Below are 26176 nucleotides of genomic sequence, written 5' to 3' on the forward strand. Positions count from 1 at the left end.
ATACTCGGAGTTTAGAAGGATGAGGGGGCACCTCATTGAAACGTACCGAATAGTGAAAGGCCTGGATAGAGTGGACGCAGCAAGGATGTTTCCACTAGTGGGAGAGTCTAAAAGGACGTAACTTTAGCAAGGAGATGAAGAGGAATTTATTTAGCCAGAGGATGGTGAATTTGTGGAATTCATTGCCAGATAGCTGTGGAGGCCGTTATTGGGTATTTTCAAGGCAGCGATTGACAGATTCTTGATTAGTAAGTGTGTCAAGGGTATGGGGAGAAGACAGGAGAATGGGTTGAGAGGGAAAAATAGATCAGCCATGATTGAACGGCAGAATAGACCACAGAATGGTCTAATTCTGCTCCTATGATTTATGAACTTATGAAGCCACGATCAGCTTCAATAATAAATGGACGTCAGAGAGACTGGACAGTCGTTAATAAGGCACATAACCTTCCCCTTCTCGAGCATATTGGTTGTCTTAAAGCAGGCGATAACCTCAGATTGGACTAGGGAGAGGTTACAGATGTCAGCAAATACTCCAGATAGTCTACACAGGTTCTGAGGGCATAGCCAGGGACTCCATCCGGCCAGTTGCTTTCCGCAGGTTCACACTCAGGAAGGCCAATCTGATGCGGCAATGGTGACAGTGGGTACAGGTGCACCCAGGATTAACGTGTGAAATAAAGCAATTGTTGAAATTTCACACAACAATTTTAAGAATCTGATTTTGTTTTGTTTTCCAGAATATTTAATAGATCAGTACATGCAATATTGCAAGACCCATTCTCAAATAAGTGTAAAAGTGGATAAGCAGAATTTGTTTCACATTTTCTGTTTTTAATTCTGGCTTCCAGCATCTGCAACATTATGTCCTCAAACATCATCAGCAAAGAGCCTCAGAATGAATCATTATGCTACATGGCATCTCTAATTGCCAGAAAAGTAAAAGCTATAGCTGTCTATTCACACAACTACCAGTCTCAGTAGACACGGAACTACAGGTGCTTAACTCGGAGTCAAGTATCACCTCTGGTGAACGTGGATAGCTCAGTCACAGGAGATAGAGCAAACCAAATCTCATAATGTAAGCATGGCCTGGTGCAGCATATACAATATGACGCTTGCCACCACTTCTGTGCACTAAAGTGAATGCCTGAAGAGATTAAAGGTTACACTAACATTTCCAGCAGAATTTCAGACATTCATCAATGAGGCTGGTCAGTCAGGGCAGGGCCCCTGGATGGAAGTGGTTGGCATTTTTAATGCTGTACTGTAAAACTAGTTCATACGTCACTTTTTAAAATTGAGGTGCAACTGCAACAGGGATGATATACAACAGTTAAACATTCCTGTTTCACAGTAATCAACTGGACTTGTGGACCATTAACAGAAATGCTTACTTGCAGCAGCTGCCTTCCTACAGAGCCACGAGAGAGAAATTGACACCATTGATCAGCAGACCCTATGCCACTAAACTCTGGGCACAATTCCTTCTTCCCACGTTTAAGATCCAGTTCCACTATGTTTTAAAAAAAAAGACTTAAAAATAGTTATTTTTCCTAACCTGATTCCTCAGCTACAAAAACAGGGCAGGATGTGGCTCTGCCAGAACCAGGGTTAGCATCAACGAGGCGTTTTCCCCCTACCTAACCTAACCCACAAGAACTTGTACACCAGCCCTGTGAGTGGGAGAGCTGCAGTTGCTGTGGAAAAGCTGTTTGCATCAGCTCACATACTGTGGATGGCAGGGAAAGGTTAACGCTTACGAACTGATTGCCATAATGACCCCCTCCCTCTCCTGTACATTTCTAGGAGACAGGTTTAAAACAAAATCTTTTTACCCAAGTAACAAATATCCATTTTGGGCAAAACGTTGCAGATTTTTAACACTTTAGGAATTTATTCCATCAAGGTCAACAAAACTTGGAAATCTTTACTTGAGGGTTTAATGAATCAGCACCCAATCTAGGGATTTAGCTGGGGAAGAATTCTGTACTCCAGTCAGCATAAACTGATTAATGCTTGAATTTCATCTTTCAATTCGCTACACAGCTTGTCATTTGCTATAAAGACATTGTTCTTTTCCAAATATCCAAAGAACATCAAGTTTCTTGCTTATTTTTTTTAAATATCTGAACCATCCAACAAATAACAATTAGTAAATCTGACATGGAGTGCCTTTTACCCAACTTTAGGAAGTAGGTGCCACTAGTTTAGTTTAGCGCGGAAACAGGCTCCACCGACCCCCGTATATTAACACTATCCTACACACACTCATGATAATTTACATTTATGCAAAGCCAATCAACCTACAAACCTGCACGTCTTTGGAGTGTGGGAGGAAACCGAAGATCTCTGGGAAAATCCACGCAGTCACGGGGAGAACGTATAAACTCCATACAGACAGCACCTGTAGTCGGGATCAAACCCATGTCTCTGGCGCTGAAACTCCAACTCTGCGCTATCGCATCGCCATGTTGTTATAGTGTTTATTTTAATCCCTGGTCTCAATCCCAGACCACTTTAGAGACTGGTAGAAGCAGGCAAGACATGATAAAATGCCAGGTTATTGTCCATAAGTTCTGTGCGCATCAGTTATTTTGCACTAAATTGCAATCCCAGTTATAAAGCCACCTTATTGATATCAGCAATTTACTGTTCCCTTTGCTTTCAAAAGCGACTGAAAATAGACCTACTGACATTTGCAGTCTCTGGATTACAAGTCCAACAACATAACCACAACCTGACATATGATGCCAACACCTACCAGAGAATTAATAAACAAAATCCAGCACTAACATGGGTTAGTTAGGATGAAGAACAAATTATTTGAGAGAACGACACTGCAACTCTTATTTCACGCTTGATGCTTTGCAGCCGATGAGACTGCAGAACAGGGGGGGAGAGGGAGGGAACAGAGAAGATAGAGACAGAGAGGGGGGCGGGCAAGAGTGAGAAAGACTGGGGGGTTGGAGTTGGGCGGGGGTGGGGGACAGGGAACCAGGAGAGTGTTGAAACAGACTAGTGTATTACATATTCTTTGTAATGTCATATTTGCCAGAGAAAGCATATTATGATCTGGCAGCATATATTACAAATAGAATGTAGGCAATTTTAAATTTAACCTGCCAGAGCACTCTCACGCTGCCTTTCCTAGAAGTGTAGCAAGAGATCTTCTCTCCTCATGACTATGAAGTTTGGCATGCATAAAGAGGCCATTAGAAATGCTGCTAACTCCATGTTACATAAACAGAGTTGTAAGCAGGCAAAAACAAATTTACAATCTGGAATTTATCAATAGAGTGCATTTTGACAGGACTGCATTCCTTTAGTAGTGATCCCAGCCAGAATAATATGTTCAAGTTTCTGAAGTGTGAGTTAAAATTCACAACTTCTGATCCAATGCTATTGCCACCAAGCTAAGACCTTAAAATACTCTAGTGAAATAATATATAATTATTGAAGTACTTTGTTCATCTGAACAAGTGACTTAGAATGTGCTGATCTTGTTCTTCAGTTCTCATGAAGAGGCAGTACAAATATTGGCTGAGTGTTTGTATCATGCATATCCCGAGTATATGGAGACACGAGGACTGCGTGCTGGAGTAACTCAGTGGGTCAGGCAGCATCTGTGGAGGGACTGGACTGGCGATGTTTCTTCAGTTTCTGAAGGCTCTTCTTCAGAATCTGAAGAAACGTCACATGTCCATTCCTCAATTCAGAAATTAAGGATACCAAGTAGGTAAAGACCAATCTACTGTGTGATTAGGCTGCAAGAATTACTGTGCAGTTTGGGTATCCAAATTGCAAGAGAATAGTTGAGTACTGAATAGATTTACCAAGATCTAAATCAAAACTGATAAGATTATCAAACTAGATCATACATTTTGGGGATCCTTTTTTCTCGGCAAGATTAAGTCATTCAGTTGGGTGGACATGGAGATAGCAGCTGCAACTAAATCCAGGGGACATGAATACAATCAATAACAGATCAGCAAGATGATTTTAGGAGGAATTATTTTGATAGAGAACGACGAGAACTCCACGCCATGGGAATGCTTGAAGGATTCATAACAATTCAAATTGAATATACAGAAAGTTAGGTTTATTTAAGGTGTGGAGGGAAAAAAAGAGGGATATTGTGTTACTGCAGGGGAAAGAGGATTACTGCAAGAAAATGAAATTGAGATAAAGCGAGGTTCAGTTGTGGCCTTGATGAATGGAATAACAGGTGCAGAAGTCAAGTGGCCAAATTCTGCTTCAATTTCTTATGAATCGCTTGTTCCGGGTACTGAAGATTCTAAGTGATTTCACACCTAATACAGTCGGTTGTGTGTGAAATACAAGATCACTATTCACAGAACTGCCAGGCTAGTAATTGAAAATAAAATACATGGGTGCTTAACACGAGGCGACAAGCATGAAACTGAATTTCCATAATCAGATCCCTACTCAAATGAAATAGAAAAAATACACTTATTCAGGAAGTGAACAATAAGTCAGCAGCAAGTTCTGCCAGCTACACACGTTTAAGCTATTTTTAAATTGTCAGCTAGGCATCAATGACCTTGAAGAAGAAATCGTGTGTGAACAGGGAGGTGAAAATGACCAGTAAATCTATAATTAGTAAACTACTCCACCAGTTTGTCTTCAGTCACTTCTTATACTGTTCCCCCTGGCGTTCCTTGCACACGTTACCTGGTGTTCGTCCTTCATTATGCCACAGAGGATTTTTAATACCAAGCTGTAGAAATCTAGATTAGTATCTCAATGTTACAAAGAGGGATAAGTAAAAATAGAATTTGCACTTATTCAGCCTTTTTGTACACTCTGGGCAGTTCATTGCACTTCATGGCCATTTAGAATTGTCATTTTTAAGCAGGTTTTCAAAAACAATAATGGATAAACAAACATAATACCTGTTACAGTGATGCTAGTGGAAGGATAAGGATCTCAAATGACCTTTGAGACACTGCTTCGGGATCTTTTAATCTAACACAGGACTGATGAGGCTCGGTTGAAGTCACATCAGAGAGAAGTCCCATTAATAATGTTGCAATCCCCCAGCTCACTGGAATATTAGCCTTGATACTGGTCACACCCACACACACTCAGGTCAATGACAGACCACCATGGCCTTATCAAAAATGACTCTTTTTACTCTTTTACTTGTCAAACAGTATCAAAATATCTGTTATTTTTCTCACTGCTGTTTTTATGGTATGTTTCTGTACGTACATTTTCCACATTCCAAAACACAAATGTACATGTGGGAGAAGGGAGCGCAGGGAAAATGGGGCAACCAAGAAATAATCAAGATTAAAATATTAACATGGAGCATAAATACACTAAGCTACAGCTTGGAGTTACCCATCAATTTAAACGTGAATAAAAATGCTATCCGCGATGAGTTACAACAAGCCAAAGGGCTTAAATGAAGCATTTCAGCCAAATTACAAGAGAAAATGTTAGCTACCATCTTATATAATAATTGCCAAGATATGCACAACTGGTTACTTTGATCTTTAGCAAACCTTTGGCACGCTATGTGGGTTAGTGGTTGATTTTTGTGGAAGATTACTTAGGAATTAGAGCACATAGGCAAAATATCATTAAACTTGTGGTCCCTTGAAAATCTTTAGTTTATCTCTATCTTCAGTCAGGTCATGGGCCAAAATGTGAGGTTTTGAGCAGAGGAATAGACACATTTATATGGCTAGTTCTAATGAACCTTTGTTGGAGACACCTTGTAAAGTTAAACGTTGAACTCTTTACATATGAGAAACACAAATTGGAAGCAACGCTATCCAAAAGATCAAGAGGAGAGTGTTCATTGAGTTAATGCCAATATTCCAACGTCAGAAACTAATATCTGGGAGCATGCAATGTATGCATAAGCTCTGCCGCAACCATGAGAGGCATGCAATAAATACACTGGTTGAGACATACAACCGTATTACAGGTTTTTGTTTTTAAAGTTCAGCTATTGGTTTTCCCCTGGGGCAATCCAATTTTGCTTTATAATTTAAAGACCAGCCCCTGGTACGGTCAATTTAAGGGAACAGAGGAAGCTCTGTCAAAATAGGCACAGCTTGAAGGAAACTGCAAACAATAGTTATTTAGTTATTTGTAAAACAATGGCCAATGTTACAATGGTACCAACCTTGCAACTCAACCCCCACTGAGATTGGCACATTAGACACAAAATAAATATGTCGATGAACATTGCGAGGAGAAATAAATCAGAGTTTTGAAAGTGCACTTACCTAACATCATTACCACCATGTGCAAATGAACCAAAGCAAGCGGTAAGGATCTGGAGAAAGTGAAAGAGCAAATGGACTTGGGGCTTTTCCTTCTCCTCCCTGTCTTCATCCGCAGCATTCTCTGGTGGCGGCAGGGGATCACTCAGCTCACTTGCCAGCTTCAATTCCACTTCTCCTTCCTCTGCCTCAATCTCTGCTTCAGCTACTGCATTGCAGTAGCTGGAATAGCTGTCATAACGAAGCCGTTTCTTGGAGTAGGAGGCCACATCATCGACCAGCTTTTCATTGTCTTCCACCCCCAGAAAATCTGAGGACTTGAAGGCTGGCTGGACCGGCATGCCGCAGATAGCGGCAGTGTAGCAGGTATAGCTGTTGTTGCGGCGGAGAAGTCTGTAGGAAGAGCTCTCCGGTTGTGTCCGATCATCAGTGATCTTATCCAAATGCATCCGGTGTAGGAGATCTTTGTATAGTCCAGAGTCTTTGTGCACTGTGTGGTACACATGACCGTCACTTCTCGAGTGCCCTTCAAAATTAAATGTACCATTTGAAAAAGGAGATTTTAAGGTGCCATTCGTAAGGGATGCAGCTCTACCTATAAAAGTAAATTAGTATCTTTCAGGTTAACAGGTAACATTTACTTTCCAGTTTCCTGGGAACCAAGACAAATTCATAAATATCAGCAATGGCCAAACCACTACCACACTGGCAGACACAGTCTATAACCCCTTAGGGCACATCAGGATAAATAACATTCTGGCCAGCAATTGCTGTACGCCTGAGAATGGAAGAAAAAGCTGCCTGGAACAAGGAGGACCCATTCTAATGTATAACCCATTGAGTCCAATAAAATTATGACCAAATCAGCACGGACAGGACTGCTTATTGGTTCAGGGCCATTTGATGAGCCTATAAACCGACACACAAGGTGGTATCAACATTTAGCTGCAGTATGGCAAGCACCTGGACTAACCCCACTAGTGTGCCAGAAAACAATTGCATCTGATGCTCAATCAGCTAAGGAGACCATGTACAGCTGTGGCTGATGCAGAGAGTCACTGAGTCATACAGCATGGAAACAGGACCTTCGGCCCAACTTGCCCATGATCTGGATCTGGATGTAGTACGCTGAAAAGCTCTAGGTAGAACATCACTCAGCACTGGACAATTTTTACATTTTATCAAGCCAATTAACCCACAAACCTGTATGTCTTTGGAGTGTGGGAGGAAAGCGAAGATCTCGGAGAAAACCCACGCAGATCACGGGGAGAACGTACAAACTCCATACAGACAGCACCCGCAGTCGGGATCGAACCCAGGTCTCTGGCGCTGCATTCTCCGGACGTACAACAGGATCTGGAGGTCCTTGTTCATGACAACCAGGAGCCCCATCTACACTAATTTACCTGCCCGTGTTTAAACCATATCCTTCTAAACATTTCCCATCCATCTTTACGACTCCTCTTGATTGATAATTCCAGTATTTTCTAGGTCTGGATGGTCTACAGATTGTTTAATTGTTTTAAAATCATTTTTTAGGAATCTACGACAGGACCCACTTCCGCCATCATGAATGCCTCTCGTGGTGCACCAACCTGTGGGCCTTTGCCTGTAGATTCACAAATTCAAGGAAATATCTAACGTGTGCTGACCACATGGAATCCATCACAACCCAACTGACCGCGATCATCGTTGGACTCATCAAGGTAGCAGAGATTCTATCTTTGCAATGCTCAAAAGTGTCAAGTTGGGAAAAGGGGAAGCACAACAGGATCTGGGGGTCCTTGTTCATCAGTCAATGAAAGAAAGCATGCAGGTACAGCAGGCAGTGAAGAAAGCGAATGGAATGTTGGCCTTCATAACAAGAGGAGTTGAGTATAGGAGCAAAGAGGTCCTTCCGCAGTTGTACAGGGCCCTAGTGAGACCACACGTGGAATATTGTGTGCAGTTTTGGACCCCTCATTTGAGGGAGGACATTTGTGCTATTGAGGGAGTGCAGCGTAGGTTTACAAGGTTAATTCCCGAGATGGCGGGACTGTCATATGCTGAGGGAAGATTACTAGACCAAGTGCAGGTCCGTTGGGTCTGTTCCCCCAACGTGCGGTTGTGGGGGGGGAGGCGGCATGCAGCGTCACACACCAACTACCCCCCCCCCCCTCCCCCGCACTCACGCTAATGGAGGGGAGAGAGAGAAAGGGGGGAGAGAGGGGGAGGAGAGAGGGAGTGCTGAGAGGGGGGTGAGATGAGGGGCGGGGGAGAGGTGGGGAGCAGGGAGGGGGAGTGAGGGGGAAGAGGGGGGGGGGGAAAGAGGAGAGGGGGGGAAAGAGGAGAGGGGGGGGGGAAGGGGAGAGGGGGGGGGAAAGAGGAGAGGGGGGGAAAGAGGAGAGGGGGGGAAAGAGGAGAGGGGGGGAAAGAGGAGAGGGGGGGAAAGAGGAGAGGGGGGGAAAGAGGAGAGGGGGGGGGAAGAGGAGGAGGGGGGGGAAGAGAGGGGGGGGGGAGGAAGAGGAGGGGGGGGGAAGAGATGGGGGGAGGAGGAGGGGGAGAAGGAGAGGGGGGGAAAGAGGAGAGGGGGGGAAAGAGGAGAGGGGGGGGAGGGAGAGGGGGGAAAGAGGAGAGGGGGGGAAGCGGAAAGAGGAGAGGGGGGGAAAGAGGAGAGGGGGGGAAAGAGGAGAGGGGGGGAAGAGGGAGGGGGGGAGGAGGGGGGGGAGAGGGAGGGGGGGGAGGGGGGGAGAGGGGGGGAGGGGGGGAGAGGGGGGGGGGGGGAGAGGAGGGGGGAGGGGGGGGGGAAGAGGAGGGGGGGAGGGGGGGGGAGAGGAGGGGGGGGGGGGGGAGGGGGGGAAGAGTGAGGGGGGGAGGGGGGGGGGAGGGAGAGGGGGGGGGAGGAGAGGAGGAGAGGAGGGGGAGGGATGAGGGAGAGGAGGAGAGGGAGGGGGGACGAGGAGGAGAGGGAGGGGGGGAGAGAAGGGGGAGGAGGAGGAGAGGAAGAGAGGGGGGGAGAGGAAGAGAGGGGGGGAGAGGAAGAGAGGGGGGGAGAGGAAGAGAGGGGGGGAGAGGAAGAGAGGGGGGGAGAGGAAGAGAGGGGGGGAGAGGAAGAGCGGGGGGGAGAGGAAGAGAGGGGGGGGAGAGGAGGAGAGGGGGGAGAGGAGGAGAGGGGGAGGAGAGGGGGAGGGAGGAGAGGGGGGGAGAGGAGAGGGGGGGAGAGGAGAGGGGGGGAGAGGAGGGGGGGGAGAGGAGAGGGGGGAGAGGAGAGGGGGGAGAGGAGAGGGGGGGGAGAGGAGAGGGGGGGGAGAGGGGGAGAGGGGGGGGGAGAGGAGGAGAGGGGGGGGAAGAGGAGAGGGGGGGGGGAAGAGGAGAGGGGGGGGAAGAGGAGAGGGGGGGGAAGAGGAGAGGGGGGAAGAGGAGGAGGGGGGGAGAGAGGAGGCTGGAGGGGGAGGGGAGGAGTGAGGGGGCGAGTGGAGGAGAGGGGGAGAGAGGAGGAGGGAGGGGGAGAGAGGAGGAGGGAGGGTGTGAGAGGAGGAGGGAGTGAGGAGGCGGGAGGGGAGAGGAGGAGGAGAAGGGGGGGGAGAGGAGGAGAAGGGGGGAGAGGGGAGAGGGGGGGATAGAGGAGGAGAAGGGGGGGAGAGGAGGAGGGGGGGGAGAGGAGGTGGGGGGGGGGGGGGGGGGAGGAGAGAGGAGGGGGGGGGGGGGGGGGGAGTGGGGGGGGGGGAGAGATAGGGTGCATTTTTACTTCAACCCAAACCCAAACAACCATTTGCAGGCAGTGCTTTTTTACCTCTAACCATATTTTCATTTTCAAACCAAATTAAGGGTACTCACAGTGCTGTAGACATTTGTCAGTGTCATTCAGAGCTCTGATTGAGGCACACCACTTGCAGAGACTGATTGAGGCACACCACTTCCTGGTTTTATAGTCCCACCCCCTCCCTCCAGCAGGGGCAGCAGAGAGAATGGGGAATTTTGTAAAAACATTAAAATCTCTGTCAATTTTCATCGACGGGTAAAATCCTCAGCACACATGCGGCGGAGGGGGGCGCTGAGCGAGGTGGCCAAAAATGACGGCCGTAAGTGGCGGCATACTCTCGGAAATCACAGCACAGAAAGCCAAAACCGGTCAAGAACAGACTTTTAGTAATATAAAGGGTTTGGACACGCTAGAGGCGGGAAACATGTTCCCGATCTTGGGGGAGTCCAGAACCAGGGGCCACAGTTTAAGAATAAGGGGCAAGCCATTTAGAACGATGAGGAAACACTTTTTCCACGCAGAGTTGTGAGTCTGTGGAATTCTCTGCCTCAGAGGGTGGTGGAGGTCAGTTCTCTGGATACTCAGAGGGTTCTCAAAGTTAGGAGGGGGATTTCTTAAAGAAAGTCAGGGGATATGGGGAGGAACGGGGTACTGATTGGGGATGATCAGCCATGATCACAATGAATGGTGGTGCTGGCTCGAAGGGCCGAATGGCCTATTCCTGCACCTATTGTCTATAAAAAGTGAGGCCATAATCACAGATCAAAGCTCCCAAATCAGGGCTGATGGATGGCCAATTAGATAGACACAAAATGCTGGAGTTTCTCAACGGTTCAGGCAGCAGCTCTGGAGAAAAGGAATAGGCGACGTTTCGGGTCGAGACTCTTCATCAGCAAAACCAATATAATATTCCAAATACGGCTTCACCAACATCTTCTAAAACATCCCAGCTTCTATACTCATTATTCTGACTGATGAAGGCCAATGGACCATAAGCCTTTTTTTCCACCCCATCTACCTGTGCTGCAATTTTCAGAAAATTATTTTAGACTTTACCTTAGAGTTACAGCACCGGAACAGGCCCTTCGGCCCACCTAGTCCATGCCGACAAGCGATCACCCCATACACTAACACTATCCTACAAGCTAGGGACCATTTTGCAATTTTCCTGAAGCCAATTAACCTACAAACCTGTACGTCTTTGGAGTGTGGGACGAAACCAGAACCCACACAAAGTCACAGGGAAAATGTACAAACTCTGTACAGACAGCATCTGTAGTCAGAATTGAACCTTGGTTTCTGGTGCTGTAAGGAAACAATTCTACTTCTTTGTCGTCTTGATCCCCCAGCTCTACAACACTCCCCAGAGCCATAGCCTTCACTGTGAACGTCCTGCCCTGGTTTAAATCCCCAAAATGTAACACCTCATACGTGTTTGCATTAAACTCCATTTGCCATTCTTCAGCCCTCTTGCTCAGCTGATCAAGATCCTGCTGTAATTTTTGATAACCATCTTCACTTTTGACACCGCCTACTGTAGTGCCATCTGCAAATTTACTAATCATTAGTGTCATCTGAAAAATTACTATTCAGGACACAGAATTTAGAGTTTCACAATTGGTAGGTTCATAGCATGCAGGATCAAAGCAAGGGGAAAGAGTTAATTCTAATGCAGTCATCTAGTTAAGAACTAAAGCAGGGTGTTACATCTCTTTTGTATGTGTTGGATGGAATTTGGGACAACCCAAAATCTCATGAAATCACCTTGTTTATGCCAGAAGGATAGGGAAATAAAATTAGTCATTGGCAGTCTGGCCAGTTTTGCCTTCCCACACAGCGGTTTCCTTCACAACTGCTTTGGCCAGTAGATAGCTGCTGAAGAGTGGTTATAAACAAAACATAAGAAAGCAGGTCATGCAGCATAAAGAGAGTAAAACTGTTGCTGCTTTAAGTCAATGACCTCTTTTATGACAACCCCACCTTCCACACCAGTGTTTCTAGTAGTTAGTTCCGTCTGAATAAGGGTACCAACATAAAACGTTATCTGTCCATTTCGCTAAACAAATGCTTCTGGGCCGGCATGTATCCTCCAGCACTTTGCTTTTTCAAATAGTTAACTTCATTGGCCTTAGACTAAAACAGTTTCTTCCTCCACAGATGCTGCCTGACCTGCTGAGTACTGATAAGAATTTGTATTTGTATTTCTGATTATTGGCATTTGCAGTGTGTGCTACCTGTAGATTCACAACTGTGTGGTCAAATTCTCAACTCATTTCTTACTATACATACACACAGTCCCAGATGAAGTACAAAGTGTACTTTGTACTTTCTACAAAGAAATAGCCCACTGAGACCATGTACAAGAGTCGCCGTGTTCAAAGTCAAGGTTGCAGCTGGCCGTAAAGGCCGGTTGCCTGGTGGTGTTGCAGAGTTGGCCTGACCAGACAATGTTCTAAGCGTTCTCCACCACCCCATGCAATTTCTGGTTGAGTCCGGTCCGCACACTCAGTCTCTTCGAGCAGCACCAAATCAAGTCGAGCCCCAGGCTGCTGCAGGGCCTCCAGCCATCGACTCCATCTGGATTGGCCAGCGAGTCGTCATCCCTCTCCTCACGCAACCACCATCCAGCATTTGTGCTCCTGGGGCACCTCCTGCTGCTGGCCTTGAGGGCACGGAAGGCAAGAACCTAGTTTCTCTTACTGGTCCTTTTGTTCTTGTGCCCACCGTCACATGAACCTCCCGCTCCAGTTCTTTGGGGACAAGCAGGGTGGCTTCCCTCTATAGGCAGGTTTCCCGATTCTGTGCTGCATAACACGAAGGTCTGCCACCTCGCTGCACAACAGTCAACCATGCAGCAAATTGATGGTACAAGGTGTTGACAACTTTCTGCAATCTAAAAGCATATATCTATACTTGATTGGAGACTGTTAGTTACAAGGAGAGGCTGGACAAACTTCAGTTATATTTACTAGAGTGCAGGAGGCCAAAGGGCTGACAGATATATAACATTTATGAGAGGCATAGATAGGGTAATTTTTTGCAGCATAGGTTTAAGGCAAGTGGGGGAGGAGTTCATAAGGACAGTTATGAGAGGAGTTTTTTGTTTTTACAGAGAGTGATGGCTGCCTGCAACACACTGGCTAGGGGAAATGGTAAAAGCAGGTATGATAGCAATATTTAAGAAGCTTTCAGGCAAACACATGAACAGGCAGTGAATGGAGCATATAGACCATGTGCAGCCACATGGAATTAGTTTAGACCTGGTCAGCTCAGACATTGTGGATCGAAGGGCTGCTCCTGTGCTATAATTGGACAAATTTTAATTGTGAACAGTTTGGAATAAGAGCATGAGACAATAAGAGAAGGTATTAGGGTCTACCATGTTGTACACTGGAGTCACTTTTTCATTCTTGTATTTTTTGGGATGTGGACATCTTAGCATAGTCAGCAATACTGACCATTTGCAAGTATTGTCATGTGTACCGACATGTAGTGAAAATTTGGTTTGTATGAAATCCAGGCATGTCATACCACACACAAGTACATCAGATAGTGCCAAAGAGAAAGGAAACAGTGCAGAATTTAGTGTTACAGCTGCAGAGAAAGTGCATGGGCTGCAAGAAAGTAGATTAGGATTTTGAAACTCATCCTTGGCTACGAGTGGTTCATTCAAGTGCCTGATAACAGTTGTTCTTGAATCTCGAGGTATGCGCTTGCACATTCTGCCCCATGGGAGAGGGGAGTACAGAGTGTGACAGGGATGCGAGTGGTCCTTGATTATGTTGACTGCTCTCTGAGGTAGCGTGGTGTAGCTGGAACTGACGGAGGGGCTGGCGGGAAAAGGAGTGCTGGTTTGTGTGATGGAGGGGGCTGTGTTCAGAACTTTCTGCAACTTACTAGAAGTTTTGGGCAAAGCAGTTGCCAAACTAAGCTGTGGTGCATCCTAATAGAATGCCGAATATGATGAATCAGTAGAAATTGATAAGAAACATTGGAGAAATATTGAATTTCCTAAGTCTTCCAGCATAAGTGTTTCCATGGTTGTTGCTTCAATGTGGTTGGACCACGGCAAATTGGTGATATTTATGCCTAGGAATGTGAAGCTCTTGGCAATCTCCACTTCAGCACCATTGATGCACATTGAGGCATGTACTCCAACCTGCTTCCTGGAGTTGATGACTAGCTCCTTCATTTTGCTGACAATGTGGAAGAGGTAGTTGTCTTGACACCATGTTACTTGGCTCTATTTTCTCTCTCTACTGTGACCATCATTATTCCAGATCTAGCCCAGATGTTAGTTTTGTCATTTGCAAACTTGTAAATGGAGCAGAATTAGACCGCACATTTGTGACTGTAGAAGGGGTTGAGAATGCAGCCTCGCAGTCACCGGCGTTGAGAATTATCATGAGGGATGTTTTGTTGCCTATCCTTATGGTGATCTGTGGCTCAGAAAGTCGAGGATAAAATTGCGGAGAGGGTGTGCTGAGACCCCAGTCCTGAATTATGGTTGAAATTATGTTGTTGAATATGGAGCTATAGTTAACAGTAGAAACTCAATAAAGATGTCCTTGTTATACAGAGGTTCCAGGGAGAAAGTGATGAGCTGCGTTTTTGAATACAGCACTGGGTAGGCAATAACGTTACATTTGCATTGCGAGTACTATCTAACCACTCTACGCTGGTGGTGAAAGCAAAATTCAGTGGTAAATAGGGTACAAAGCAGACACTTTCCCCCTGGATGGTTACACATTGCTGCAGTTGACCTCATCTAGATGAGTGGAGTGTTTTCCATTAAACACCTGACTTATGCTTAGGTGTGGATCTGGGATGTCTGGAGTTTAGGAGAATGAGGAGGGACCTCATTGAAACGTACAGAATAGTGAAAGACCTGGATAGAGTGGATGTGGAGAGGATGTTTCCACTAGTGGGAGAGTCTAGGACTAGAGGTTATAGCCTCAGAATTAAAGGACATTCTTTTAGGAAGGTGATGAGGGGGAATTTCTTTAGTCAGAGGGTGATGAATCTGTGGAATTCTTTGCCACATAAGTCTATGGAGGCAATCAGTGGATATATTTAAGGCAGAGATAGATTCTTGATTAGTACAGGTGTCAGAGGTTATGGGGAGAAGGCAATAGAATGGGGTTAGGAGAGATAGATGACTGAATGGTGCAGTAGGCTTGATGATCCGAATGGCCTAACTCTGCTCATAGAAACATAGAAAATAGGTGCAGGAGGAGGCCATTCGGCCCTTCGAGCCAGCACCGCCATTCATTGTGATCATGGCTGATCGTCCCCTATCAATAACCTGTGCCTGCCTTCTCCCCATATCCCTCTACTCCACTAGCCCCTAGAGTTCTATCTAACTAGCTAAATCCATCCAGTGATTTGGCCTCCACTGCCCTTTTTAGCGTGGAATTCCATAAATTCACAACTCTCTGGATGAAAACGTTTTTTCTCGCCTCAGTCTTAAATGACCTCCCCTTTATTCTAAGACTGTGGCCCATGGTTCTGGACTCGCCCAACATTGGGAACACTTTTCCTGCATCTAGCTTGTCCAGGCCTTTTATAATTTTATATGTTTCCATAAGATCCCCCCTCATCCTAAACTCCAGTGAATACAAGCCTAGTCTTTTCAATCTTTCCTCATATGACAGCCCCGCCATCCCAGGGATCAATCTCGTGAATCTACGCTGTACTGCCTCAATCACAAGGATGTCCTTCCTCAAATTAGACCAAAACTGTACACAATACTCCAGATGTGGTCTCACCAGAGCCCTATACAACTGCAGAAGAACCTTTTACTCCTATACTGAAATCCTCTTGTTATGAAGGCCAACATTCCATTAGCTTTCTTCACTGCCTGCTGTACCTGCACGCCAACTTTCAGTGAGCAGTGTACAAGGACACCCAGGTCTCGCTGTACCTCCCCCTTGCCTAACCTAACCCCATTGAGATAATAATCTGCCCCCTTGTTTTTGCCGCCAAAGTGGATAATCTCACATTTATCTATATTATACTGCATCTGCCACGCATCTGCCCACTCACTCAACCTGTCCAGGTCACCCTGCAACCTCCTAACATCCTCTTCACAGTTCACACTGCCACCCAGCTTGGTGTCATCCGCAAACCTGCTAGTGTTGCTCCTAATTCCCTCTTCCAAATCATTAATATAAATGGTAAACAGTTGCGGCCCCAACACCGAGCCGTGCGGCACTCCACTCGCCACTGCCTGCCATTCTGAAAAGGACCCGTTCACTCCTACTCTTTACTTCCGGTTTGCCAACCAATTTTCGATCCATGTCAACACCCTACCCCCAATACCATGTGCTCTAATTTTAGTCACCAGTCTCCCGTGCGGGACCTTATCAAAGGCTTTCTGAAAGTCTAAATACACTACATTCACTGGCATCCCTTCATCCATTTTACTTGTCACATCCTCAAAAAATTCCAGAAGATTAGTCAAGCATGATTTCCCTTTCATAACTCCATGTTGACTTGGACTAATCCTTTTACTGCTATCCAAATGCTCCATTATTACCTCTTTAATAATTGACTCCAGCATCTTTCCCACCACCGAAGTCAGGCTAACTGGTCTGTAATTCCCCGTTTTCTCTATTGCTCCTTTCTTGAAAAGTGGGATAACATTAGCTATCCTCCAATCAACAGGGACTGATCCTGAATTTATTGAACATTGGAAAATGATCACCAATGCGTCCACTATTTCTAGAGCCACCTCCCTGAGGACCCTGGGGTGCAGACCATCAAGCCCAGGGGATTTATCATCCTTCAGTCCCATTAGCCTACCCAATATTATTTCTCGCCCAATGAAAATTTCTTTCAGTTCCTCTACCCCCTTAGATCCTCTGTCCTCCAGTACATCTGGGAGATTGTTTGTGTCTTCCTTAGTGAAGACAGATCCGAAGTACTTATTCAACCCTTCTGCCATTTCCTTATTGCCCATAATAATTTCACCCGTGTCTGCCTTCAAGGGACCCACATTTGACTTTGCTACTCTTTTTCCCTTAACATATCTAAAGAAGCTTTTACTGTCCTTCTTTATATTCCTGGCCAGCCTCCCTTCATACTTCATCTTTTCAGCATATGCTCCTATCACTTATGATCATATGATGTCAGAAGACAAGTCATTCATTGCATGACACCCAATTTCTGATCTGTTCCAGGGCTAATTAGCTATGATATAAGATATGGATGGTGGGATCTCTGAAATAGTAATACTATTGAATTGAAGGGGTAAATGGTTGTACTCTTATTGGAAATGATTAGTGTAAGGCACTCATGGCATGAACGTTGCATGACATCACCTTGATATCAACTACAGTCTTCTTGCTAAGATAATTTCATTAATACACAATAGGCTGAAATCTTGTGCGTGTTCTGACTCACCATTTGAAACTCCTGTCGTTGCAGCGATAACATGGCTCTCTGAGGCACCAGCACATGCCTCACTGACTCCACCAGTGAGAGGTAGCATGGACTCGTCTGCTGCCTTTGCACCAGGCAGCTCTTTAAATACTGGTGTTTCTTCATCTTGGCTTTTATCAAGACTCTCATTTGAAAGTTTAGACAGCACCTTAACCTTTAGTTTACCTGCAAGACAGATTAGGTAGTTTTAACTTAACTAGGACTTAATTGCACCTGAAAAAGAAAACACAGCTCATGACTATAGTGTCAGAGGCTTACTTTCAATTTTCCTCTTCATCCAGGGGCATACCAACAGCCACACCACGAGTGCAGCCAGCAGCGCTCCACCAAGGCTGATTAGCACCGTTGCCCAGACGGGGAACATGCCCAATCCCAGCACTAGAGAATAGAAATGCAATCTGATTGTTCTGCTTAGAATCCAATAATCATTTTAAGAAGTCTCTGCATTTGGAAATTTAATATTAAAACTCAAAACAAGTTACATTCCAGTTGGACCCCGCAAGTTTTAAAATCATAGTTATCAAAATCAGAATAGCTTTACACCACAACTCCATTTACTAATTTTTAAAGTGATAACCTTATATAAATTTTATATACATTTAAAAAAACCATCTATTTTACAAACACTCAATTACACTCAATCAAAGGCATCTAAAACCTTTGGCACAGATACACTTAAACATTTGATATTGTTCAACTATAAAATAGAAATGGTTGTTAAACAACTGGAAAATTTAAATGAAACATTTTAGAGAACAAAAGGCTCCAACCTCATTTTTCTTTTGCTATTGAAATTATTCTCGAGGTGGGAGGAAGAATGCTGCTAGCATCTGCTACTTACAATAAAACCATAATTTGTGGTTTCAAAAAACCGACTGGTATAAATAGATGATGAAGATCATGATCATGACCAGGTGCAGCAGGCAGTGAAGAAAGCGAATGGTATGTTAGCATTCATAGCAAAAGGATTTGAGTATAGGAGCAGGGAGGTTCTACTGCAGTTGTACAGGGTCTTGGTGAGACCACACCTGGAGTATTGCGTACAGTTTTGGTCTCCTAATCTGAGGAAGGACATTCTTGCCATAGAGGGAGTACAGAGATGGTTCACCAGACTGATTCCTGGGATGTCAGGACTTTCATATGAAGTAAGACTGGATACTCAGTTTGAACTCGCTAGAATTTAGAAGATTGAGGGGGGATCTTATAGAAACTTACAAACTTCTTAAGGGGTTGGACAGGCTAGATGCATGAAGATGGTTCCCGATGTTGGGGAAGTCCAGAACAAGGGGTCACAGTTTAAGGATAAAGGGAAAATATGTTAGGACTGAGATGAGAAAAACATTTTTTACACAGAGAGTGGTGAATCTCTGGAATTCTCTGCCACAGAATGTAGTTGAGGCCAGTTCATTGGCTATATTTAAGAGGGAGTTAGATGTGGCCCTTGTGGATAAAGGGATCAGGGGGTATGGAGAGAAAGCAGGTACAGGATACTGAGTTGGATGATCAGCCATGATCATATTGAATGGCAGTGCAGGCTCGAAGGGCCGAATGGCCTACTCCTGCACCTATTTTCTATGTTTCTATCATTCCATCAGCCTCTGCATAACTAACCCCACCCATCCATTTCAAGCAGCAGTGTTAGAAGGGCTCTCCCATATCGCTACCACCGCCACTTCTCCACCACTGATTCAAATATTCAGCCAAGCTCCCAATCGTACCCCAAACAAATAAATACTGGGCTCTGATCAGAAAGGACATGACAACTCTCCTAACACAGACCTAGGAATAGTGCTCAAATTTCTCAGCACCTGAACTGCAGTCATTGCTTTACTGTTTTAATTCTGTTTTTCAGCATTTGTTATAGTTTGCTATGAGCCATGGATAATACATGATTTCAGTAAAATTATAATCTATACATTGTATTGACATGATATTCAACACTTTCTCAAACAATGTGTTCTATTCTTGGTTGCTAATGGAAAACCAAGCACTGGAATGCAAAGATTTTATAGCAACTGGAGGGCAACTTTTCATACGGAGGGTGGTAGTTATATGGAATAAACTGGTAGAGATAGCGATTGAGGCAGGTACAATATCAGTTTAAAGATATTTGACCAGGTACAAGGGTAGGAAAGATTTAGAGGGGTATAGGTCAAACAGGCAAATGGGACTAGCTTAGATGGGTGTCTTGCTCAGCACGGACAGGTTGGGCCAAAGCACTGTTTTTGCCCTGTATGACTCCAAATTAGCTTGGAAAAAAATACATCTGGGAAATTCCTCCATATTCTTTCCAATAAAGGGGCACCAACATTCTTGCAGGGATGGCAAAGGGGTGTTAACCAGAGCAGCAGGTCAGCAAATGGTTGGGCCTAAGGGAAAGTGGAGGTACGTATTCTGGCTGGAGTCTGTGACCAGTGGAGTTCCACAGGGATCTGTTCTGGGACCTCTGCTGTTTGTGATATATATAAAGGACCTAAATATAAATGGAAGGTAGACAAAAGTGCTGGAGAAACTCAACGGGCGAGGCAGAGTCTATGGAGCAAAGGAATAGGTGACATTTCGGGGGTCGAGACCCTTCTTCAGAAGAAGGGGACCCGAAACATCACTTATTCCTTCGCTCCATAGATGCTGCCTCACCCGCTGAGTTTCTCCAGCACTTTTGTCTACCTTCCATTTTTCCAGCATCTGCAGTTCTTTCTTAAATATAAATGTAGATGGGTTGGTAAGTAAGTTTACTGATGCCACCAAAATTGGAGGAGTTGCAGACAGCGAGGAATGCTGTCAGAAAATACAGCGGGATAGAGATCACCTGCAGAAATGGGCAATGGCAGATAGAGTTTAACCTGAGCAAGTGCGAGGTGTTGCACTTTAGGAGATTGAATGTAAGGATAGAGTGTACAATAAATGGCAAGACCCTTAAAGCATTGATGTGTAGAGGGATGTTGGAGTCCAGGTTATAGCTCGCTAAAAGGTGGCAGTACAATTAGGCATGGTGGTAAAGAAGGCATAAGGTATGCTTGCTTTCATTGTTAGTGACATTGACTATAAGAGCTAGGAGGCCATGATGCAGCCACGTTGGTTCGGCCACATTTGAAGTATTGCATGTAGTTCTGGCTGCCCCATTATAGAAACAATTTGGAGGCTTTGGAGAGGGTGTAGAGGTTTGTCGGAATGCTGCCTTGATTAGAGGGTTGCAGTTACAGGGAGAGGTTGGATAGACTTGCATTGTTTTCTCTGGAACAGAGGTTGAGGGGAAACCTGATTGAAGTATATAAAATTATGAGATATAGATAGGATAGAGTCAGAACTTTTTCTGGAAGGGTGGAAATGTCGAACACTAGGCAGCATAGTTAGAAGATAAGAGGGGAAAAGTTTAATGGAGATGTGTGGCACAAGTTTGTTTTTTTAAGAGGCAAAAGGTGGTGGGGGCCTGGAGCACATAGCTAGGGTTGATGGTGCAGATATGATAGCGGTGTTTAAGAGGCTTTTAGATGAGCACGTGGTGGTGAAAGGAATGGAGGGAAATGGATCATGTGCAGACAGAGGAGATCAGTTCAGCTAGGCATCATGTTCAACACAAACATTGTGGGCCAAAGGGTTGGTTCCTGTGCCATACTGTTCCATGTTCTAAAATGTCACATAAATCAAAGCACGCAATTTATTTGTCATATTTCCATCCAAAAAGGTTAAATTTAAAAAACGAACTCAAATTTGCAACATTCCTGCATCATAATTTAAGAAGCAGCAACAGTTTATTATAGACAACAGACTCATTACTTTTGATAGATCTAAGGCCATTAACTTACACAATGTTTCTCTGTTGAAATGTGTTGCTAAGCTACAAAGCTATCCTGGCATTAAAATGTAGATCACAGCCAAATTGAAGCAAGCCTCAACTTTGGGACCAATTTTAGTAGCCAATTATGGCAAATCCATCAGCTATGATAAAAGATAACATCATCTGCTGGTTACAGCTTGATGGGTCACCTTTGATTAAAAAAAAAACCTACTATGTAGTCAAAATGGCAAAATGTTAACGTGGTGAAATTGGCCTTTATTATTGACAAATTGTTGGTCACAGCAAAAAGCTACCCATTTAGCATTATGCTCCAATTTTGTTTTCTGTGGTTGGGTGCAAAATAAGGCAGCCGATTGCTGTTGCTGTGATCATTTTCATACCAAAGCTGCAACCAATTTCCAAAAGGTACTTACATGGTGCTCCAGTGTACAAGATTGAGAAGGTATTTATCCCTACAGTAGCAGCATAAAACAGCGGGAGTGCACGTAGGCCATTCGGCACAGGATCTTCCTACAGAAATGATTTAATTAGTGTTTTCAAAAAGTGGGGGGGGGGGGGGTGGGGGGGGTGCAAAAGAATGGGTTTCAATTCACAATTTAAATTCCTTTAAGAAAATAATACTCACCTTTTTCAAGATGAAGAATCGAATTAGGATAAAGAGCACTCCAGACATTATCCCTGATAGAAGCGGGGAAATGAACCAGGAGGCAACTGCAATGATAAAACGGCCACAAGTCAAAAATGATCAGAAATAAGGTTGCAATTTGCCCTCCCAAAAAAAGAGATTAAATGGAAAATGATGATTTAGGAGTTAAATTTGAATTGGACACTGGTCACACGATCAGTCATGTCGTTATAGATTGTTAATCTGTCAAGCCCACACCATTGATCTCTGTGGCACTCCACCAGTTACAGCTGTGGAATTGAAAATAACTCCTTTGTCCTGAATATTTTCTTTTGGTTAGCTAATCCTGTATCCTATGTTCTCCCTAATGCCATGAGCAGTCATCTTTAAAGTGGCACCTTATATTATTAACCTGGTTAAATAATAGATTCTAGAATCTCAGTCAAGGTAGCAGTGCCACAGGATTTGTCAACTATGAGCCCCATTGCTTTGCCTAATGAAAGGGACTGATTATGACTATTATTTAGAGTGCTTATGTCTTCCACCACGACAACAGATATAGAACACCTGCTCTAATTCTCTACCATGTGCCTTCTTCATCATTATTAATTCCTTATTAATCCATTAAGGAATGGACATTTAACTTTACTAACTCACTTCCATTTGTATATATCGGCACAAGCTTATATACTAATCTATTTTCTAAACTTCTTTTTTTTTTTTTTAGTCATCCTATGCTGATTTTCTAAAGATCCCCATTCTTCTGCATCACCACAACATTTCCTTTTGTTTTATTATTTTAAACCTTCCTTTATTAGCCTGGAATGGACTATCTTCCTCATAATCTATTCCTCAGATCTTAAAAAAAAAAATGTTTTCTTCGGCAATGGCAGTCTATCCGCTAATTTTCTTTTGAATTTATTTTCGCAATCCACTTTTAGCTTTCGCACCGTTGTAATTTATTTTCCTTTAACCCTTTGAATTATCTTCATCGTTCATTTCCAGAAGTGACTATGAGTTTGTTCATTCATTCTGTTGTTTCATAATTAATGATCAGGTCTAAAGTAGACTGCTCCTTGGTTGGTTTCATAATTGTTTGGAGAAAGTGTAGATAAAACATTCTATGAACTTGATCTCCAAGTTATCTTTGTCAATCTATGTGAACATTTCAGTCACCCATATTCATTGCTGCTATCTCTTGCAAGACTATTTCTTGATTTATGCCGTCCTGCAGTAGTTCTTGTTGGGGGCGTGCAGGCTGCTCCCACTGGGGATATCATTCCATTACAGTTTCTTATTTCCACTGAAAAGGATTCAATTTTGATCTCCTGATCATTTCTCATTACCGGTCTCTTTTTTTAAAAAACAAATTTGTCCCACTCCTTTCTTTCCGTCTAACCTTCAAAAATTGGAAGTACATCGATATCAATGTTTAACAATCACGAAAAGGGAGACGATTAGGAAGTATTTAAAAATATATTTAAAATATATCCAGGGTGGATATAGAAAAAAGTTTCCACTTGTGGAGGATGGGGAAAAGGTCATAGGTGATAGGAGCAGAATTAAGACATTCGGCCCATCAAGTCTACTCCGCCATTCAATCATGGCTGATCTATCTCTCCCTCCTAACAACAATTCTCCCCATAATCCCCGTACTAATCAAGAATTTATCTATCTTTGCCTTAGGCCCACAACTAAAATTCATAATCATAAGCCAATCATTCAAATTTAGGAGAAACACCTTGACCTAGAATGATGAGAATGCGAAACATTATACCTCATGTACATTTGGTACACATTGACTAATTTGAAAGGAAACAAGATAGTACATGAAGGTGAAAACAATAGAGGGATGTGCTAATAAAAGGCAAACTGAAACAAGTGAGGAGAGATTTCACTGGCAACATAAATACTGTCGGGGACTCAAATGAGCCGTTATTGAGTATTTATTGATATTCAATATAACTGAAGTGCCCAAAATTCTAATTAAAAAGAGATTGAAGATTCCCCATTTCAATGCTTGGGAGAATTAATGCTATAAAAATGATTTTTTTACCGCAACTACTGTACCTACTTCAATTAATTCCGATATATATCCCAAAAACTTTTTTCAAAAAAGTCGACTCCATTGTTACAAGTTTTGTCTGGGATTATAAGAATCATAGAATAAGTAAAAAACATTTATGTAAATCAAAGATAAATGGAGGTCTGGCTTTGCCAAATTTCTTATTTTATTTTTGGGCAGTCCATGTTAAAAACATGAATTTTTGGCTGGAAGAAATGGACCAACAACCAGATTGGCTAATGATGGAAAAGGAAGACTGTATACCTTTTGAAATTGGACCGATCATATTTGCCCCCACAAAACAGCACAAAAAAACCTATAAAGAAAACCCCATAATACATAGTGGAATACGAATTTGGAAACAAATAAAAAAAGATTTAAAATTGAATAATATACCACTCTGCCTTCCCATTGTAAATAATCCTTTGTTCAAATCATCCTTTATGGACAAAGGTTTCACACAATGGAAAAATCATGGAATCAAAAATATAGGACATCTTTATGGGAAAGGTACTTTTCTTTCATTTCAAGAGTTACAACTGAATTATGGATTGCACTCAAATAATTTTTCAGATATCTACAAATTAGAGATTATGTTAAATCTAATACACAAGTTTACAGGAATAGGGAATCAGAAATTCTTGATGAATGTCTGAACAAGCATCCTAATACTGAAAAACTAATAGCTTATATTTATAACACCCTACTAAATAACGAGGTACCACCGACCGAACTACATAGATACAAATGGGAAATTGAAATAGGTCATCCTATCACGAAAGATATGTGGGACGAAAGTTTACAACAAATACATCAATGTTCATTAAATGCCAGACATATTTTAATACAATTCAAGGTCTTACATAGACTACACTTCTCTAAAATAAAACTAAATAGAATCTTCCCACAAATCTCTCCTATTTGTGATAAATGTCTACATTTAGAGGCTAATTTAACACATACTTTTGCAAACTGTATAAAACTTAAACATTTCTGGACAGATATTTTTGAAATAACTTCAAAAGTTATTAATACAAAACTGGACCCAGACACAAAATTAATAATACTTGGAATATCAGAACAAAGCTTAACACTCACAACAAACCAAAGAAACTTCCTCAATTACAGTATAATAACCGGAAAAAAATTAATATTAAAATTTTGGAAAGGCCCTACAACCCCCACAATCAAAATGTGGATTACGGAAATGTCGGAGACCCTATACTTAGAAAGAATTAGACTTGTCTTAAAGGACAAACAAGATCTTTTCCATAAAATTTGGGCTCCATTCATTAACTATCTGAAGGGATAGACTGGCACAGCACGAGGACCCAGCTGAAACTTGAACTCAGGAACAGATGAAAAACTATACTCTATACTTTATAACCTACGAACCTATCTCCATTGATGTATCACAGGTAACCCATTCCACCTCCCTTGTTTTTCTGTTGTGTTTTTTTTTTGCTTTCTTTTTTATTTGTAACTTTCTACCCTCTCTTTTTCTCGCTTTCTATAAAAAATAAAAATACTAGAAGCAGAAGTAATTGATAATGGAAAATTTTAATAATGTATGACTGATGTATATGAAAAGTTTTTTTTTTCTACTATAATATGTAACTACATTGTATAATATGTCTACTTCTAATAAATAAATAAATAAAAAAATTAAAAAAAAGAGATTGAAGATTGTGAAAGAACAGCAACGTCTGTCAGAAAAATAATGAAATGGAGGAGTTAGCAATCGTTGTTTCTGTGCATAATAGTCTCACACACAAAAGGAAAAGGTCAATTACCAATCTTGATGAGCTGGACCCATCGGACACTCCGAGCACCAACTGAAACAAGCGAGAAACCAATGGTGGCTCCGACAATGCAATGTGTGCCTGATATCGGAAGCTTCAAAAATGAAGCAATGAGTTGCCAGATTGCAGAACCTATCAGAAGCAAGAATAAGAAAATGTGAGGCATTAACTTTCGCTGTTAAATCACACTTTGTTTCAGCACTAAATATTCTGGTTTAGAATTATCTGGTTTAGAAAAACCAACATCAAATGAAGTCACACAACTATTTGCAAGGGATTTGAAATTGTGCAATTAACAGCGATTACATTTCAAGAAAATAAATTATTAGCTATGAAATGCTTTGCTACATGGGTCACTCTACTTTGTTCATCAGAAAACATGTATTTACACTGCAGCTACTGTTTCTGGAATCTGGTTCCCAATAAATAAACTCCTCTAT

The 26176-nt window shown here is 43.0% G+C and overlaps 1 protein-coding gene across 4 annotated transcripts in view; it reads right to left on the bottom strand.

Annotated features, from left to right (window-relative positions):
* slc20a2 (solute carrier family 20 member 2) overlaps positions 1–26176 on the bottom strand; it is an 83897-nt gene that overhangs the window by 8897 nt on the left and 48824 nt on the right. For all 4 annotated transcript variants that reach the window (XM_033017901.1, XM_033017898.1, XM_033017900.1 and 1 more), the window contains 6 exons: positions 25728–25868; positions 21870–21955; positions 21658–21754; positions 17704–17823; positions 17407–17610; positions 6264–6855 (listed from right to left, as the gene is read on the bottom strand). In XM_033017901.1, the coding sequence (XP_032873792.1) occupies positions 6264–6855; positions 17407–17610; positions 17704–17823; positions 21658–21754; positions 21870–21955; positions 25728–25868 (1240 nt within the window). The remainder of the gene's footprint in view (positions 1–6263; positions 6856–17406; positions 17611–17703; positions 17824–21657; positions 21755–21869; positions 21956–25727; positions 25869–26176) is intronic.

This window comes from Amblyraja radiata, chromosome 3 (assembly GCF_010909765.2).
Source record: "Amblyraja radiata isolate CabotCenter1 chromosome 3, sAmbRad1.1.pri, whole genome shotgun sequence".
Lineage (NCBI taxonomy): Eukaryota > Metazoa > Chordata > Chondrichthyes > Rajiformes > Rajidae > Amblyraja > Amblyraja radiata.